The sequence below is a fragment of the Pristiophorus japonicus genome, chromosome 16 (assembly GCF_044704955.1).
Source record: "Pristiophorus japonicus isolate sPriJap1 chromosome 16, sPriJap1.hap1, whole genome shotgun sequence".
Classification (NCBI taxonomy): Eukaryota; Metazoa; Chordata; class Chondrichthyes; family Pristiophoridae; genus Pristiophorus; species Pristiophorus japonicus.
The window spans coordinates 99,135,073-99,153,289 of record NC_091992.1 but is presented as its reverse complement, the minus strand read 5'-3'; the positions used below and the strand labels follow the sequence as shown (position 1 = coordinate 99,153,289).

Genomic DNA, 18,217 nt, shown 5'->3' with positions numbered 1-18,217 from the left:
CAAAGACAAGTAAAAAGGAGATACTGTAATATAAATTTAACTCCAAATTACAATCTCGACTTGAAGTTTCGATTTCATACCTGGTCTATTCTGTACTACCTTGTCATCCATAGTGAATGAGTCATTGCTGAAAAGATTGATTCCATGATTGCAGGTCCATTTTAAAAATAAAAAAAATCGGGATTCTCTTCAGGTACTGACCCAAATAAAGGCCATAACTGATGTAGCAAAACACCTGGTCAGGAATTGGTGACCATTACCTAACCTGCTAAATGCAATGAAAGATCAGTTGAAGGTTATGCAACACTGCCATGTGTGCTTAGATTAACATATAAACTGCTTTTGTGCTATGTTAATAGATTCAATCAAACAGTAGTTGTGCAATTGTATAAATAGCCTTAAGTATCACTTATGCATAACTGGTGATTGATTTCAATATAATTGAAATTTCAAGTCTCTGGAGACAGAGTTTAATCTGAAGGACCTTTTGGCTGAATCCCAGTAGCTGGCTGGATTTTGAAGTGATCAATCAGCATATTTAAAACTTTTTTTATATTTAAAAAAAAAACCTCCATGCTAGCAGTACCCTGGTGTTTGCTTTCTTGATTATATTCCCAGAACTTTGGGTGTCCAGGCATTCTTCTGTCTGTACCTGGTATGCCCTACTTGCAGATTTCAAATTTTGTCAAGTGCTGCTGTAATAACTAGTTTGGCCATGCACATGTGCTTTTCTCCAAGTCCCAGCAAAGTTATTCTCCATTCCCATTCAATTGCCCAGCAAACACATCCCAGGAAATATCCCTAACCAAATGTTGAAATCTTAACTCATGGAGTGAATCTGGCATGGACTTTAATTCTGAGCAAATGTGAGATTATAATCCTCTCTGTTCGCATGAATATGGACCATTCGGCAATGAGCTTCCTATACCTGGTTTTAAAAACTAAACCAGCCAACATTTCAATCCATTATACACCCTTATTCCTAAATCAGGATGTAGTGATTTGGCTATTTCACAAAGAGGACAGAACTTTGTGCCCTGCGGGCATGCAATCTGAAGGAAGTGGGATTGAACATCGAATGGAATAGACAGTAAAATCGTGAGTAGGGCGAACACATGATTGGTGGAGCTAACTCCTGAGTGGGAAAGGACAGAGCATTCTAAAATTTGGGAATGAAAGTCTGAGCTCCAATATTTATACAAGTTATGAGCAAAGATAACTTTGGCTTTGCTTGTCTGCCAAAATCAGAGGGGAGATTTTTTTTTTTAATGGAAGGAGCAGACAAGATTGAACAAAGATGAATTACTCGATGTTGGAAAAGAAGCTTGAATAACCATCATAGGTGGTCCCTTGAAAGAGGATGACTTGCTTCCACGAGTTCACAGGTGTTTCCATGAAGGACCTGATGTTCCAGTCCTGAACTCCAATTGAGGGGGTGGAAGATGCCTGTGTAAATTTTTAATGTGTGGTGACTGTTGCACACCAGCCACCATATGGGCTTGACACAGCTCGGTCTTAGTTCAGTGGCAAGGACTAACCAAGATGACTGGAGACCTACTCTGTTGCATGGACCTCACGTGCACATATTGCAGTGTGGGCTGGCCTGTGCTACCCCTGGGCCCTCTGCTCTTCTGGGCCCCGGGCCCTCTGCTCTTCTGGGCCCCATACCCTCATCTGTTGCACCTCTGCCGCAAACACTCACTGCTCATGCTCCCTGACCTGGGCTCTGCCGATGTTCCTGCCCACGCTCAAATGGCAACTAGGGCTTTGACATCACCCAGTCACCCATCTCAAAATCCTTGGAAGCTCTTGCTGGAGGTTGAAGTGGTATGCTGCTCCAGCTCTTTTACTTGCTGACCTGCGGAGCTGTTCTCTTGCAGGTTGGGGGGGTCACAATGAATAACATCAGCCCATTCACTGGTACAGATAGGAGGATCAGAAGAGTTAAGAGCACAGGCTCGACTGGAAATAAGCAGCAAAGAATTCTTTGTCCCAATTGACTGATTTGAAGTGGCAGACAGTACTGCTGTACAAGTTAAAGTTGCTGCTAGGTTGTGTGGAGTGAATGGAGCAAGTCCCTATTCTATCTCTTCCCAAAATCCCTACACAGTCCCCAGTTAAGGGATATGCCAGATATTCAACTGTGAAGAGATCTGCAATCATTAAGAAATCCTGGTCATTACTTTAGAGTGCTTGGGTTCTAGAATATCAAAGTAGTTGAGTGCAAAGAGTTCCAAAACTCTGGAGTAATATTCAAGTGTTTCCAGGTTACATTTTCTTGTCCGTCACTCAACAACTAGGAGCTTTGATGTGGGGACAATGTCAGTACTTGATGAGACACTTTTCTCTTTATATTGAACTTTTAAAAATACTTGTGGGATTTTGGATGTAGGGGCTTGAGCTTTGACCTTAACTACATGTCACTGTAAAATGCCATTTGTTTCTCAAAGTTCTTAATGTCTTTCTCTTGTTTAGACCTATTCTGGACTGTTCTGTGTGGTCATAAATCCGTACAAGAATCTCCCCATATATGCTGAACAAATTATTGAAATGTACAAAGGGAAAAAGCGACATGAGATGCCACCACATATCTATGCCATCTCTGAAAGTGCCTACAGAAGCATGTTGCAAGGTAAGATTGAGCTATTGGTGAAATGGGAATGGCAGAAAAATGATCTGCAATATTCAATGGTACTTTATTATTTGAGCATGTGGAATTTTCCTCAATAAATTTGATGTGAACCTTGAATTTATTTTGATGCTCACTTTCTGGCATTCTAGTAGTTCATGCTTTCAGATGATCTGGAAGCATTGGTTCTAGTCTTGAGTATGAACAGTAGTTACTAATTTGAAGTTGAAATTGGGACAAGGTCTCCTGGGATGTACGAGTTAAACATGTGTTCTTTTTGTGTTTCTGTTTTACACTTTTTTTATTTGAAAACTGCTGGATAATGCCTCAGTTTGCTTTTCATAAATTGTGCACCAGTCCTGTTGCATTTGACAAGTCTTCTGGTGAGTGTATTTAAAAAAAAAAAGGTGGGGCAGGAGGAGTTTTGTTTAATAGTATCTTGTTTAAATTTAAGAATCTTACTATATAAATTTCTTGAACCGAAAGAAAAGCAGAAACTTGGCCTCTGGTTTAGCATGTGTGCTGCTCAATGTAAATAGGGAAAATAAAATATCTGCTCCAAATCCTTATTTGGTTGGTTGCACAGCTAATCCGACTAGTATTGTGTAGTCCCTCTTGTGTGACCTGTAGAAACTATTACGAAGAACTGTTTCTAGTCAATCTACTTTTGCAATGGAGTGGGTGCTGAGTTGTAAAAATTCATGCATTTACCCAGGACAGGATGACATTTTATGAGCACTCACTCCATTAGCACAGAACCTGGGCTTGTGTTGGAGTGAGTGTGGTGCTGACTTCAAAGTCAGGGTTAACTTTTCCAAGCTCATGTCAGCCTTGGCTCAATGGTCGTACTTGAGCCAGAAGGTCATGGGTTTAAACCCACTCGAGAGCGTTATTTAGGCTGACACCTCAGTGCTACACTACTAGAGATGCCACCATTTGGACTGATGGCTCTGGAGGATGTGGCACTATTTGAAGAGGAGCAGGGGAGTTCACCCAGTACCCTGGACAATGCCACTAAAAACAGATTCTCTGGCTATCTGTTGCTTTGCTGTTTCTGGGACTTTGCTATATGCAAGTTAACTGCTGCATTTTGCTTCCATAAGTGATCACACTTCAAAAAAAAATGTTTAATTGACAAAGTGCTTTGGGGCATTCTGAGGATGTGAAAGGTGCTATGTAAGTTCAAACTGTTTTTCTTTTTCCTCCATTCCTGCAAAAAAAAAAGTTAGGAAGCTTGCCCTGGCTATGAAATGTAATGTGTACTGATGTTAGATGAGTGCTTGATTAAAGGTGTTTTCCTGGTGTGGCACTAGACAATATGGTACAAGGATGGAGACTTGGGCAGCGCTCAGCTTGACTTAGGAAGGCAACCCATACAAAGGCACTCAATCCCTCCCTTGCTCACTTGTCCCTGGAGAGCTGAGGTCAACAGCCTGTTCAAACTCTTGTACACAATGTAACCCATACTTAGTACACACCTGACTAAGGTTCTTTTGTTCCACATTATTTTATTAAAAGCTGTTTTATTTCCTATGTACTCATCACTTTCCCCAATATTTCAGTTGCAATTAAAAAGCATTCAAATTTTTAATGAATGAGGTATATGTCATGAATGTTTTCATGTTTTTATTCTCCTCCCATGGAGAATTCTTGGTTGTGTTAGCTGAAATAAATTAGTGTCAGCTTGGCTGTTGAATGCTTGCCTTCAGTTACGTGGATAGACTATGGAAGCTGGGGTTGTATTCCTTCGAGCAGAGAAGGTTGAGAGGAGCTTTGATAGTATTCAAAATCATGAAGGTAGAGAAACTGTTGCCATTGGCGGAAGGGTTGAGAACCAGAGGACACCGACTTAAGGTGATTGGCAGAAGAACCAAAGATGACATGCTGAAACATTTTTATGCAGCAGTGGTTATGATCTGGAATGCACTGCCTGAAAGAGTGGTGGAGGCAGACTCCATCGTGGCTGTCAAAAGGGAATTAGATGAGTACCTGAAGGAAAATAAATTAAAGGGGGAGTGGGACTAGTTGAATTGCTCTTGCAAAGAGGCACGTGGGCCGAGTGGCCTCCTTCTGTGCTGTAACCGTTATGATTCTTCAACCCACAAATTTCTGAAATCCTGCTCTCTGACTTCTGCTCAAACTGTGGGCTGACACCTCAATGCAATTCCAAGGGACTGCTGCATTCAGATGTTCCAGTGGTTTGGTTGGACGTTGGAAGATATGGAATTCTCCTGGCTAAACTGGCCCTTAACAGATGCTTCCAAAAACACATGAAATGGCCACTTATCTGAGAACTTGCCATGTAAGTTATTGCTGAATTTTTGAGAAACTTGATAAAGTACTAGCATGCAAATGTTCCTGTCTCAAGGCTTGGCGTATAAGTATATTATGGTGCAGTACTGAGCTGTACCAGCCTGAGGGATTCTAAGGTCATTCCAGTGTCTATAACTGATGGGTTGTCATGATGTTGGTTGAGTCCAGAATGCTGGACTTTTTAAAAAAAAAAAAAAAAAAAAAAAAATTGCTAGAACAGGGATAGCATCCTAAAAGAACTAAATCAAAATGACAATTTTGTGAACTGATCTTCGGCGGTGGTGGTGGGAATCCGGTACCGGAAGGAGGTTGGATTGGATGTTATGACATAAGTGGTCATACAGCCTATTCTGCTTTCTTCATCACACATTAACATTAGGCAGTGAAAAGCTGAAAAGAAGCTAACGAGTGAAAAGTGCAATTTTTTCCCCTTGTTTTCAAAAGACGAATGATAATTATTTGGCAATCTGTAGCATAATCCATTTGAAGTGCTAAAATGCTTTTGGCATGGAGACCAGTATTGTGAAATTGCTTACAAAAGCTACAGTATGTAAAATAAAGGAAAGATTGGAAAGTTGACACTTTACCCTTCAATCTAATTCTGTGAATGTGAATTGATCCACAATTTTTCAAAAGGAAAGGAAGTAGTGTATTAGAAATGTTGAGAATTTTGCATTTTTTAGATCAGCATTAATTTTACACAGAAATTTAAATTCATTTTGTTTTTACTAAACCTTTTTTCACTGATCCCAAAAATTCCACAAGCATTGCTGCTCATGGGGCTTGCACATAAAGAATGCAAATTGCTATCAATGTCAGCAATCCATTGTACCTGGGGGAGAGGGGGAAGGAGATGCTGGATAATTTGAAATTTCAAGATGGAGATTGATTTTTAAGTAAGGATATCAACAAGTATGGAATAAATGCAGTAAAGATTAGCCTTGATCTAATTGAATGATGGAACGGACAAGAGGCTGAATGGACTGCGCCTGTTCCTATCTTCCTAGAAGTATTGCAATGGAGCCTGAACCTATGCAACCCTTTCTGCATGTGTGTTTTCTAGAAGAAGCCAGTGATTTGCCAGGTGTCTGGCTCTCGCTCTACTCCAACCAGCGGAGCCTAACTTGGTGTTACTGCTGTACCTGGAGCCAGCTATTTCACTTTGGAAGTGAATTCTTAAACTGCTGGCTTGGCAATGGGAAGAAATACCATTGGGAACTTGACAGCAAACCTTCACTCTGATCAGTAGCAATCTTTTTTCCCATAATGGTCTGCTGACTTTGACCTGAGTGGCCATGATGCAATTGTAAATATTTGTGAATAACTAGTGTGCATTCAGAAAGAAAGTTACTGATTAAATCTACACACTGTTTAAAATAGCACCAATGAACTGTTGGGTTTGTAATGTTGAAGCACGTAATGTTTGAACATTTGTGCATTATATGTTAATTGCAATGCAGCATTTTGGACCATCTTGGAAAGGGTCCATATTTATAGCTGTTTGTGTAAGTTTGAACTGCACTACATAATGGTTGTTTTGTTTAGGGGTTATATCATAGTGTGAGAGCTGACATGATTACTGGAGTTCCTTTGTTCCCATATGTTTCTAGACTCATTGTGCAGAGATAAGCCAGGTGGTATGGTCAGTTGCACTGCCATGAGCTAGTTAAAATGGACTTCAACAGCCACATAGTGGTTGCATTGTTCAGCTTTTACTACAAGAGGCTAGCTGTTAAGTTTAGTTTGATCCTCTCTGCAGTTGGAATATTTTTTGCTCTCTTCGCTTTTATTGGTGTGCAGCTGTGTAACTTATCTGGGTTGGAAGACTAGTAATTGACATGCAGCTGATCTACTGAACAGGGCCTGATTCCTCGTGCTCCCATTAAGGCCAGAGTTTGAGCACACCATGCACGATGTTTATCTTTGGCACTTCTTGGAGATTTGGGGGTGAAAGGCAGAAAAAGGGAGCAAAGCATCGCCACATGAATTCGATGGCTCCGGCTTCTAGGAATGTATACTACTTCATTTATGTAACCCTGTTGCTTCTAAAGACAATGGGTGCAGTGCACTAATGGAGTGGATTTCTTCTCCTTCAGAGTTTAATTGAGGGTTTGTGAACTCTCACTCCAATATGAAGAGCCTGGCAAATTAAGAACATAAGTAGAATGGCCCCATCATTCAATAAGATCATGGCTGATCTACCTCCACTCTCCCTTCCACCCTATCCCCATATTCCATTGTTCCCTTTTTGTATCTGGATAAGATAGTATTGGACCTTGAGGGCAATGTAATGGCAATTTTTAAATTGTAATAAGCAGGAATGTTGAATTTTTGGCAGCAGTATCTGCTTACTACCATGTGTACTCCATATTTATAATTGCGTTCAAGATACACATGGCAAACACGAGTACTTGGAAAGCTATAGTAGCATTAGAGTTGACACTAGAATATGTAATTTTTAGAGTAACAGTAATAAAGCAATTGGGTGAGAAATTGGAAGAGACTAACTGGATCAGCACCAGGGGACTGCATGAACATCCTTTACCACTAATGTCACACTGAAATTCAAAATTATCTAACTACAATAGAGTATTGAATCATATTGGAGAATGTGGAATGAAGAATCTTTAAGCATCTCATTCACTAAAAAGTGCTTCACTTTTTCAAAAGTGATTTGACAAACATTCAACTGCCCATAATTCACTGAGCTTCAGATTATTTTCATATTTGTGAAAAGGCATGCAATTTTGTGTACAAATTTATGTCCATAGATACTTGCCCTGGTTCAGTGGTGTCAGATGCTCCCATATGCAAATCCCCCACCATATGCATGCAGGAGTTGATTCTTCTAGTATCAGCTGTGGCTCTAAGTAGCACCATCGTCTCAGTTGGAAGGTTGAGTGTTCGAGTCTCACTCCAGGGACTTGAGTGCAGTGCTAAGGGAATGCTGCACTGTCAGAGGTGCCATCTTTTGGATAAGATAAACCGAGGCACCTACTGCTCTCGGGTGGATGTAAAAGATCCCATGGCACTTTCAAAGAGCAGGGGAGTTATCCCTGGTGTCCTGGCCAATATTTATCCCTCAATCAACATAACCAAAACAGTTGACAAGGTCATTATCATATTGCTTTTTGTGGGAGTTGCTGTGTGCACACTGGCTGCTGTGTTTCCCACATTACAACAGTGACTACACTTTCAAAAAGTACATCTTTGGCTGTAAAGTGCCTTGAGACATGCAGTGGTTGTGAAAGGTGCTTTATATATAAATGTCTTTTTTTTTTAAAACATAATAGCTACTGAATAACCCCAGGGTGTAACTGCAGCATCTGCTTGTGATCTGAACCATATACTTGTCTTGTATGTACCCTTCCAATCTTTTCAAAGGTGGACAGGGAAAATGCTTGCTAAGCTGAGGATAGATCTAAATCATTGGGCCCAAGTTTTGGGTGGAGTTGCTCCTAGTTTTTTGGAGCAACTAGTTTAGTTTGGAGTATGTTAGAAATTGCAATTCTCATTAGTTTGCTCCAGTTCTAGTTAGTTTAGGTTGGCTTTAGGTAAGGTATTTTTTTTCAAAAGGGGTGTGTCCAGCCACTCAGGCCTGTTTTGGCAGTGAAAACTTACTACAAACTAAGAATGGAGTAAGTGTCCACTTTTGTAAGTTCTGAAAAACCTTATCTAGAGTTAAGTTCAGTGTAGGCACAGCCAGAGACGGCAGGTGGGAAGCATTAAACACATCAAAGGACACATCAACATGGGGAGGGGGAGAGAGAAAGGGAAGTTAGAGGATTTTCCATAAACACCTTCACAACATTAAACAAAGCAGTACATTTAAAGCACCAAGCACTAAACAAAACACTAATTCCTTGCGATTATTAATAAATAGAAGGAGCCCTGCACCTAAAGCACCAAGACCAAAGTAATAATCAATAAAAAATAGAAGTCCTACCTGTGTGTGTGTCCCATGTTCCCCCAAGCCATTGTGCTTGATGTAAAACCTTGTGTATTATCCACCTAAGCCTGGAAAAACCTTGCCCTTGCATCTATTGTGTTTGAAAAACTTTATGGACTGTTTTAGTGGGGGGCCTAGACTACACACCCTCTATTGGATGTCCAGAACCAGGAATATCTCAACATAATGGCCCCAAGTTTCCACACGCTACAAAACGGGCGCCCGTTTTTCACGCCGCAAACGGCACCGGAAAAAAACACGCGATTCTGGAGCGCCCTGCAGCTCCATGTCTGCTTGGTGCGGTGCCCAGGGGGCGGAGCCTACCACTCGCCGATTTTTGTAAGTGGGAGGGGGCAGGTACCATTTAAATTAGTTTTTTTTCCCTGCCGGCAACCGTGCGCATTGGAGCGTTCGCGCACGTGCAGTGTGAAGGAAACATTGGCACTCGGTCATTTTTGTAGTTCTCTGTAGCTGTTTAATTTTTGAACATTTTTTTAATAAAAGCACATTGCCATCAGCACTGAGGCTTCTTGCAGCAGTGAGAAGGCTGATGAAGCCTCAAAGTTGAGGCAGCTGTTCCCCGACAGCCTCTGGGAATGGCTGCTGAACTTGAGGCTTCCTGCAGCCTTCTCTCTGTCTCCTTCCCCCCCCCCCCCACTGCGTTCGGTCGGTCGGGCCTGCACTCCCTCTCTTCTCCCCTCCCCCAGCCCACCGTCGGGAACGAACGGCTTCCTCCCCATCCCTGCCGTCGGGAACGAACGGCTGCCCCCCTTGATGTCTGGAATGAACGGCTTCCTTCACCCACCCCCCCCCCCCCCCCATCTGCTGTCGGGAACAAACTGCTGCCCTCTTCTCCCCCCCCTCTTCCCCTCCCCCCCCTCCCCCCCCCCCCCCCCCCCAGTGAGAACGGCTTCCTGCAGCATTCTTCCTGGCTGAAGCACTTTCACACAAGTAGGAAGATGGTTTATTTAATCTTTGCTTATAAATTTTTATTCAGGTTGGATTTATTTTTAAGTATAAATAAGGATTTATTATAGAATTTAATGACTTCCCTTCCCCCCCCCCCCCCCCCCCCAACCTCGTTCTGGATGCCTAATTTGTAACCGCCTGATTTAATGTGTAGACAAGGTTTTTTCAGTTCTATAAAAATCTTCACTTGCTCCATTCTAAGTTAGTTTGGAGTACGTTTTCACTGGAAACTTTCAAATCAGGCGTCAGTGGCCAGACATGCCCCCTTTTGAAATGTGGAGAATTGCGATTTCTAAGATAGTCCGTTCTCCACCAGTTGCTCCTAAAAATCAGGTGCAAATCATGTGGAAACTTGGGGCCAATAGTACTCAATAAGCAACTCATGTCTGAGACTAACCAATTTCTTCTTTAGTCTTTGGTGAGAATGAGCATTTTAAGTTTCTCAGCACCTTGTTTAAAACATGTATGAATACCTTTGCTTAAAACACACAATCCTTAAATGTAACCCAGTCCCTAGTCTAAATTAACTGATCTTGCATAGGGTGCACAGTAAGGGTACTATTATTGGTCAGTGCCTCTATGCTGGAGAGGAAATGCACCTGATTATTGCTTGTGGATGAATGACTAGTGAGAACAGGGTCAAGCTCAGTTGTAATGCCTATCAAATAGGTTCACATGAAAAATGGCCACTTGGGTAGAGTACAAGAGTTGTTTGGTCATGAACCATATCTCAGGACCAATCTGTGACTTCAGATGAGGAAATACTGAATGGGGGGGGGGGGGAGAATTGGTCGGAAGCTTCCTTCAGACGAACGCTTCTAGAAACATAAATAGGTGCAGGAGTAGGCCATTTGGCCCTTTGAGCCTGCACCGCCATTCAATGAGTTCATGGCTGAACATGTAACTTCAGTCCCCCATTCCTGCTTTCTCTCCATACCCCTTAATCCCCCTAGTAGTAAGGACTACATCTAACTCCTTTTTGAATATATTTAGTGAATTGGCCTCAACTACTTTCTGTGGTAGAGAATTCCACAGGTTCACCACTCTGGGTGAAGAAGTTTCTCCTCATCTCGGTCCTAAATGGCTTACCCCTTATCCTTAGACTGTGACCCCTGGTTCTGGACTTCCCCAACATTGGGAACATTCTTCCTGCATCTAACCTGTTGAAACCAATCAGAATTTTAAATGTTTCTGAGATCCCCTCATTCATCTGAACTCCAGTGAATACAAGCCCAGTTGATCCTGTCTTGATGTCAGTCCTGCCATCACAGGAATCAGTCTGGTGAACCTTCGCTGCACTCCCTCAACAGCAAGAATGTCCTTCCTCAAGTTGGGAGACCAAAACTGTACACCATACTCCAGGTGTGGCCTCACCTGTACAACTGTAGTAACGCCTCCCTGCCCCTGTACTCAAATCCCCTCACTATGAAGGCCAACATGCCATTTGCTTTCTTAACTGCCTGCTGTACCTGCATGTCAACCTTCAATGACTGATGTACCATGACTCCCAGGTCTTGTTGCACCTCTCCTTTTCCTAATCTGTCACCATTCAGATAATAGTCTGTCTCTGTTGTTACCACCAAAGTGGATAACCTCACATTTATCCACATTATACTTCATCATCTGCCATGCATTTGCCCACTCACCTAACCTATCCAAATCACTCTGCAGCCTCATAGCATCCTCCTCGCAGCTCACACTGCCACCCAACTTGGTGTCATCCGCAAATTTGGAGATACATTTAATCCCCCTCGTCTAAATCATGAATGTACAATGTAAACAGCTGGGGCCCCAGCATAGAACCATTTGGTACCCCACTAGTCACTGCCTGCCATTCTGAAAAGTACCCATTTACTCCTACTCTTTGCTTCCTGTCTGCCAACCAGTTCTCCATCCATATCAGCACACTACCCCCAATCCCATGTGCTTTAACTTTGCACATGAATCTCTTGTGTGGGACCTTGTTGAAAGCCTTCTGAAAGTCCAAATACACCACATCAACTGGTTCTCCCTTGTCCACTCTACTGGAAACATCCCCAAAAAATTCCAGAAGATTTGTCAAGCATGATTTCCCTTTCACAAATCCATGCTGACTTGGACCTATGATGTCACCTCTTTCCAAATGCACTGCAATGACATCCTTAATAATTGATTCCATCATTTTACCCACGACCGATGTCAGGCTGACTGGTCTATAATTCCCTGTTTTTTCTCCCTCCTTTTTTTTTTTAAAAAGTGGGGTTACATTGGCTACCCTCCACTCCATAGGAACTGATCCAGAGTCTATGGAATGTTGGAAAATGACTGTCAATGCATCTGCTATTTCCAAGGCCACCTCAAGTACTCTGGGATGCAATCCATCAGGCCCTGGGGATTTATCAGCCTTCAATCCCATCAATTTCCCCCAACACAATTTCCCGACTAATAAGGATTTCCCTCAGTTCCGCCTTCTTACTAGACCCTCTGACCCCTTTTATATCCGGAAGGTTGTTTGTGTCCTCCTTGGTGAATACCGAACCAAAGTACTTGTTCAATTGGTCTGCCATTTCTTTGTTCTCCGTTGTGACTTCCCCTGATTCTGACTGCAGAGGACCTACGTTTGTCTTTACTAATCTTTTTCTCTTTACATATCTATAGAAACTTTTGCAGTCCGTCTTAATGTTCCCTGCAAGCTTCCACTTGTACTCTATTTTCCCTGCCCTAATCAAACCCTTTGTCCGCCTCTGCTGAGTTCTAAATTTCTCCCAGTCCCTGGGTTCACTGCTATTTCTGGCCAATTTGCATGCCACTTCCTTGGCTTTAATACTATCCCTGATTTCCCTTGATAGCCATGGTTGAGCCACTTTCCCTTTTTTTATTTTTATGCCAGACAGGGATGTACAATTGTTGTAATTCATCCATGCGGTCTCTAAATGTCTGCCATTGCCCATCCACTGTCAACCCCTTCAGTATCATTTGCCAATCTATCCTAGCCAATTCACACTTCATACCTTCAAAGTTACCCTTAAGTTCTGGACTGTGGTCTCTGAATTAACTGATTCATTCTCCATCCTAATGTAGAATTCCTCCATATTATGGTCACTCTTTCCCAAGGGGCCTCACACAACGAGATTGCTAATTAATCCTCTCTCTCATTACACAACACCAAGTCTAAGATGGCCTCCCCCCAGTTGGTTCCTTGACATATTGGTCTAGAAAACCATCCCTTATGCACTCCAGGAAATCCTCCTCATCTGTATTGCTTCGTTTGGTTAGCCCAATCTATATGCATATTAGTCACCCATGATAACTGCTGCACCTTTATTGCATGCACCCCTAATTTCCTGTTTGATGCCCTCCCCAACATCACTACTACTGTTTGGAGGTCTGTACACAACTCCCACTAATGTTTTTTGCCCTTCGGTGTTCTGCAGCTCTACCCGTATAAATTCCACATCATCCAAGCTAATGTCCTTCCTAACTATTGCATTAACCTCCCCTTTAATCAGCAATGCTACCCCACCTCCTTTTCCTTTTATTCTATCCTTCCTGAATGTTGAATACCCATGGATGTTGAGTTCCCAGCCCTGATCATCCTGGAGCCATGTCTCTGTAATTCCGATCACATCATATCTGTTAACATCTATTTGCACAGTTAATTCATCCACCTTATTACAGATACTCCTTGCATTAAGACACACAGCCTTCTGACCTGGGTGAGGGGGGGTGGGGGGGGGAGAAATCCACGAATATGCTTGGTCCTGGAGGAACATTGGATTCCGGTCGGATCCTTCATTCGCTGTGCAGCGTATGGGAACCTGTCACGGTATATAAACATGTCCTGGAATCATGTGGGCCCGGACCACCATTCACTATGTAGTAGTCTCATTGATAACAGGAGCTCTGTACAGACCTCTTATAACTATCAGAATAACTGCCAAAAACAAACACTACACACTACATTAAATTTCAATTAATTTTAAATTCAATATTTTAGAGAATATATTTTGGATTTTTGAAGTGTTCTGATAGGGTTAAAAATAACTAATGGACAGGATTTTTATTAAAAATGAGTGATTACATTTGATTCTACATTTTTAAAACTCTTGCACTGAAAGGTAGGTTATATACCTGCTTTTACCAGGTATAAGTTTGAAGGGCATTCACTAGGCAAATAGCCCAAACTCTGCCCCACGGATGTCCTTCCTGTGGGAATGTGCAGGATCTGTCATGATGCTGAGAACAGAGTTTTGTGAAGCCTCACCAGGTGTGTGTGCGCATTGTACGGACCCAGAGGCTGCAATTTTTGACCCGTTATATCTGTACGTTGCACAGATATCACTGAAGTAAGAGGAAGCATTGTTGGTGAAAATGAAGTTGTCCCATTTGTTTTGGGTTAATACCAATATTACATCAAGATTTGGGATAAATCCATCTTTTTTCTGCAAATGATGTGAGGCACCCATTAGAAATAGTGTTCCATGCCACGTTCCTCAGTAAAATAAACCAGCTCTAATTATCGAAATTCAGTTTTCATTATACTCTGTCCAATGATGCAGCTGCTGCAGATTTATATCCTGTTTTCCACAGCATTATTCAATGGCTTTGTATTGGTTCAGCATTTGGAAACGTTTTAATCAAATGCTAGTGCTGTTTATAAATGGCTCCAGCTGTCTTAAGCTTGGCTGAAAGTGGGTAAAACTTGTGTAATGGTGCATATAAATATGCAATTAAAAGTTTTACTAACTGAGCTGGGAGACAATGTGCCAGTTATGTTTAAATATTATAATAGTTGTATGTTTCAAATAACAGCGCAAAGATGAATAATTTATAGCCCTGTTGTCTGAGATGCACCACTCCACCGTTGACTTCATGAAAACATCTATCTGCCTCATGGAAATGCATTGAGCAGTGTGAAGTTGCTGTATTTGTGCAAGAGATACGAACTAAACTAGCCACAAAGTTAAGTTGTGTCCATTCCAGTATAAGCACCCTTTTAACGACATGTTGGTTAATGCCAATCGATCTCTCTGCCACTGAAAATTAACCTACAAGCCTTGTTGAGATTTTAATTGGAGTTTTTAAAAATGTCTTTCTCAATCCAATCTTTCTTTCCCTCCCATTGGGCCCAAGTTTCAGGCCGCGCCTAGAACAGCGCAGCCCTGACTTGGACGCCCATTTTTCACGCCACAATGTGCACCTAAAAAAAAAAACTTGCCTATTCTCCGGCTCCCTGCAGGCCCTCTGGAGCTGGGTGCAGCACAGCACGAGCTGTGGGGGGGCGGAGCCAGGTCCCTGCGCTGAAAACAGTGCCGGGACCTCTGCACAAGTGTGCATGTGCAGTAGCTCCAGGTGCCCAAAACTGTGGGAGGGGCCCGAAGCATGCAGCCCCTAGCGCTGGCCGAATGGCCTCACTGGGGCTGTGTATAAGGTTGCCTCCCACGCCCAGCCTCCTGCTTCCTCCGGACCGGGACCCGACCCGATCCCCCGCTCCCCGACCTCCACTTCCCTGACCCCCCCCCCCCCGGGACCCGACGCCACCTCCGTCAATCCGGTAAGTCTAAGCCTTGGGCCTGGCTCTCACGCGCTCTCTCACTCTCAGACACACAGACAGAGAGATAGACACACACACAGGGGGTGTCACAGCACGCTGTTGGAGGACTCCCAGTGCTGCAGTAAGTAGAAAATGTTTTTTTTACTACTTTATTTATTTTTTATTGGTTTATTGATGGCTCTTTTTGTAAAACTGAAGTGTTTAATGTTTGTAAACACCCCACCCCCCCATTCCTGACACCTGATTTGTAACCTACGCCTGATTTTCTGAGCATACAAAAATCTACACTTGCTCCATTCTAAGTTAGTTTGGAGTAAGTTTTCACTGCCCAAACTTTCAAAAGGGGCATAAGTGGATGGACACGCCCCCTTTATTAAAAAAATCTGTTCCAAACTGAAACTGTTCTAACTGACTAGCACTGGAGCAAACTAAATGCCTAGAATTGCAATTTCTAAGACACTCCATTCTAAACTAGTTGCTCCCAAAAAACCGAAGCAACTCAGGCTGAAACTTGACCCCATAATTTCTCTTTCCATACCTAATTTAACATTGAAATCACTAACTTTAATTTACATTTCCTTCAGTCCTTGTGCTATTAATTTCTCAATCCTTCAATTGGATTGGTTAAGGAGATGCATAGTTGCTTTCCCTGTTCACTCAAGTCCCAGATGCTCTGCTTCTTTCCGGGATGTTATCAGCTTGCACTTTCAGCAACTCACGCAAATTTAAAAACTTTGACTTGGCCTTGCATGTTTAACGGCAGATGCTCTGCTACAGCATTATTTGGTCCAATGTGCTTACGTGCTATTAGCCTTGGGGTGTAGGAAATGAACATTGAAATTTGGTCCATGCCTTAAATGCATCGAGTAATCATCTACACTTGGCATGCACACCTGATATCACCACACTTAATCATGCATTTGGTCCCGGGTATGATTGACCTGAGATCTCGCTCACTCTGCCTCCATCTCTGCAGCTTGGGCCTCTGCCTTGGTTGGTGAACAGCCTTTGGCTTCAGAGTATCACCTCTAAGGACTTTTGAAGTCCCTCGTTGTACTCATTTTGACAACAAAACAATGGTGCACCTCCCAGTTACTGCACTCCTTTTTTATAGTAGTGCAGAAAAGTAGTAAAACACTCCCTTTTAATGTGTTGCCACTTTATTCTGTTAGTTTAGATTTTATTTCCTAAATTATGTGGAATATTACTTGCAGGACTCTTCACTGCAGCTCACTTGCATTTTGGTGCACTTTGGATATTTTACTGGTGTGATGCTCTGCCATCGAGTATCTATTAACAGGACATTGCACCATTGTGACTGTTGGAGGCAATGTTTTGTATCAAGATTTTTGACTGATCTATGTGAGATACTAGTTTACACCACTGGAGTTGTCCTCAAGCTTATCTGAAAAAGTGATGTGATGAGGACTGGCCCAGATTTTCCTGTCAAAATAAAGGTGAGGCAAGTGGCACTCTTTGATCATGTAAGTTGTTTTAAAAATTCCTTTTCCGGAGCCCTGACATTCATTTTGTTCCAAAAATAAATTTTCAGTTGTACTCTGCTGTAATTGGATATCCCACAAAGGATATTTAATTGCATACTGCATGATACTCTGGAATCAAATTGGTATTGAATTACTAAATCCTAGTTTTTCAAATTTAGTAATGGTATAGGCAGTCTCTTGTATACAAAATGTTATTGCAGATTCTGCTGTATTGTCAGGCTGAAACATTCATTAATTTGGAAAGTGGGTTGGGAAAGCCAACTCTGTCTTGGTTTTGCTGTACCTCCAACTTCTTGCATTTATATAGTGCCTTTTAATGTAGTGAAATGTTCCAAGGCACTTAGCAGCATTATTAAACAAAATTTGACATGGCCACAGAGATTAGGACAGGGCTTTGCTAAAGAGGCAAGTTTTAAGGAGCGAGGTAGAGGTTTAGGAAAGGAATTCCAGAGCTTGGGACCTTCAGGAGTGAAATGCCAGAGACAACACATGAAAGCAGCCATGATCTTATTGAATGGCGGAACAGGCTCGAGGGGCCATATGGCCTACTCCTGTTCCTATTTCTTATGTTGTGTTCTTTGTACTAAATAATTCCCTGACTGAAGATAGGCGTGGGCCTGATTGAAGTTGCTTGGTATATGTAGAACTTAACTCTTGTTTGTTCTTGAGCAGTGGAGTGAAAACTGTCATTGTATTTACTTACTGCTCAAAACTTGTCCCTGGAATTTTAAATCGACATCAAGTAGAACATTGTGAAGTTCCTCTAGCCAAAATAAGTTGGCTGTGGTTTCTGGAGCACTTATTGCCTCTGGAGCAAAAACATTTGCAGCAGTGGTAACCTGTCCTCGTACTGTGTATGGTGAGCAGTTCAAACCAATCTCTGCAAAAGTGGTGCTATGACTTTATCTGTTTCTAATTTAGTGAACCAAATATAATTCATGCATTGAGGGAAGAATCTTGTAGCATCTGTGTAGAGGTTACTAACTGCTACTTAATCACACCCTGCATACTGAAAATTGAATAAAATTTCTATTTATTGGTGCATGAGCCAGCTGGGACATTTTTTAATCAAGTTGTAGTTTGATTTACTGATGTAGCGTTGCTGTTTTTCACTTGAAATTTTTGACTTGTGTCTGTATATACTAGAATAGCTTTGGTTAGCATTTTTAACTGCCTGTAATTTAGAATGTTTAATTTAATCATACACCAATTGTGCTTTAAATTATAAAACCAATTTGTCAGTAATTTTAAATGCTTTCCCGGATTTTGATCAAAACAGGAACTATTCTACCTCCTATTGAACACCAGTTTAATTCCAG

The 18,217-nt window shown here is 42.0% G+C and overlaps 1 protein-coding gene across 3 annotated transcripts in view; it reads left to right on the top strand.

Moving 5' to 3' along the window:
* LOC139226673 (myosin-10) overlaps positions 1-18,217 on the top strand; it is a 151,815-nt gene that overhangs the window by 19,555 nt on the left and 114,043 nt on the right. For all 3 annotated transcript variants that reach the window (XM_070857595.1, XM_070857594.1, XM_070857593.1), the window contains exon 3: positions 2,476-2,632. In XM_070857595.1, coding sequence (XP_070713696.1) covers positions 2,476-2,632 — 157 coding nt within the window. The remainder of the gene's footprint in view (positions 1-2,475; positions 2,633-18,217) is intronic.